General features: G+C 60.7%; 1 protein-coding gene across 1 annotated transcript in view; it reads right to left on the minus strand.

The window, feature by feature from the left end:
* The window catches only part of ARL16 (ADP ribosylation factor like GTPase 16), a 1,993-nt gene extending 1,384 nt beyond the window's left edge, over positions 1 to 609 (minus strand). The window contains exons 1-2 of the mRNA XM_006753064.2: positions 588 to 609; positions 195 to 232 (exon numbers count right to left, since the gene is read on the minus strand). Of these exons, the coding sequence (XP_006753127.1) occupies positions 195 to 232; positions 588 to 609 (60 nt within the window). The remainder of the gene's footprint in view (positions 1 to 194; positions 233 to 587) is intronic.
* Positions 610 to 1,142: the final 533 nt, after the last annotated feature.

Genomic DNA, 1,142 nt, shown 5'->3' on the forward strand with positions numbered 1-1,142 from the left:
GCGGCCCCCGCCGTCCGGCCGCCTCCTTAGCGCTGTCCTAGCGGGCCCAGCGCCTCCCTGACACCCACTCGCTTCCCGGGGGTGAATTTAACTCGCCGCCCGGCTGGGGCCCAGCTTCCGCTTCAGAAGCCACAGCGCTTGGCAGAACGCAAGGGGCACCGTTTCCACTGAACGTGCGGGCGGGCGACGCCTACCGTGGGCCGCGTCGACGGAGCTACTTCTGGGTATTTTTCTGATGAAAAAGAAAAAACTAACTCAAAAAGATATATACAACCCCAATGTTCATTGTAGCATTATAAAGACAAGGGGGAGGGGGACGCAGCGCCGTGAAGACAGGCCAGCGATGCGTCTCCTAGCCCGGCAGCCAGGGCTAATGAAAACACCACTGCACGTGGGCACCGGCACCGAGCCCTCTGCCGCCGGAGGCCTCGCCTGTGGAACCGTAAAGAGATCTCCGTTGTGTGTGTCCCCCCAGCCCCAGGCTGGTAGATGGCGGTGGGACCTCAGGATCCTCGGTCACTGCACATTGATGAACACCCTGTGCCACTTTGCCTTCTTCCTTGGATCCAACCTTTTCAGTTCTTTACCCACATTCCGCCTGAGGTTCATCGTGTCCGCCTGTCAGATACTAGTAGGTACCACACAGTCATGCTCCATTCTATCCAGCCAGAACTGCTTCCCTAGGATTTACATAGAGGAAGGCAGGTGACCCATGACCATGGCCATTCATTCATTTGGGGCAGAGGTGAACTCAGCCCTCAGCAGACTCGCTGACGCTGCCACCTATCCACAGAGTGAAGAGGGCCTTCCTCACTGGGCTCTAAGTGTGGCAAGATTCTGAGTCACCAAGATGGGTGACTCGACCGCATAGCCCATCTCGGTGGACGTCCGCCCCGCAAAAAGCCGAGGTCGCGTGGGGTTGGGGCTTCTGACCCAAACACCAGCACCCCCACAAGAGGACGCCTTCCCGGGCCCTGCAGGCTCCCCTGCGGCCTGGCCAGCCCCGCTGTCCCCACGGGCCTGGGCGCTTCGTGGAGGCGATCCCGTCTGTCGGGCTGTGGCTCATCCTCTCTGAGCTCCGGGAAGTCACACCTGTCAGGAAGGAGGAATGTTCCCGGGCGAGCCCCCTCCCTCCCACGGCA

This window comes from Myotis davidii, unplaced genomic scaffold, assembly GCF_000327345.1.
Source record: "Myotis davidii unplaced genomic scaffold, ASM32734v1 scaffold211, whole genome shotgun sequence".
Lineage (NCBI taxonomy): Eukaryota > Metazoa > Chordata > Mammalia > Chiroptera > Vespertilionidae > Myotis > Myotis davidii.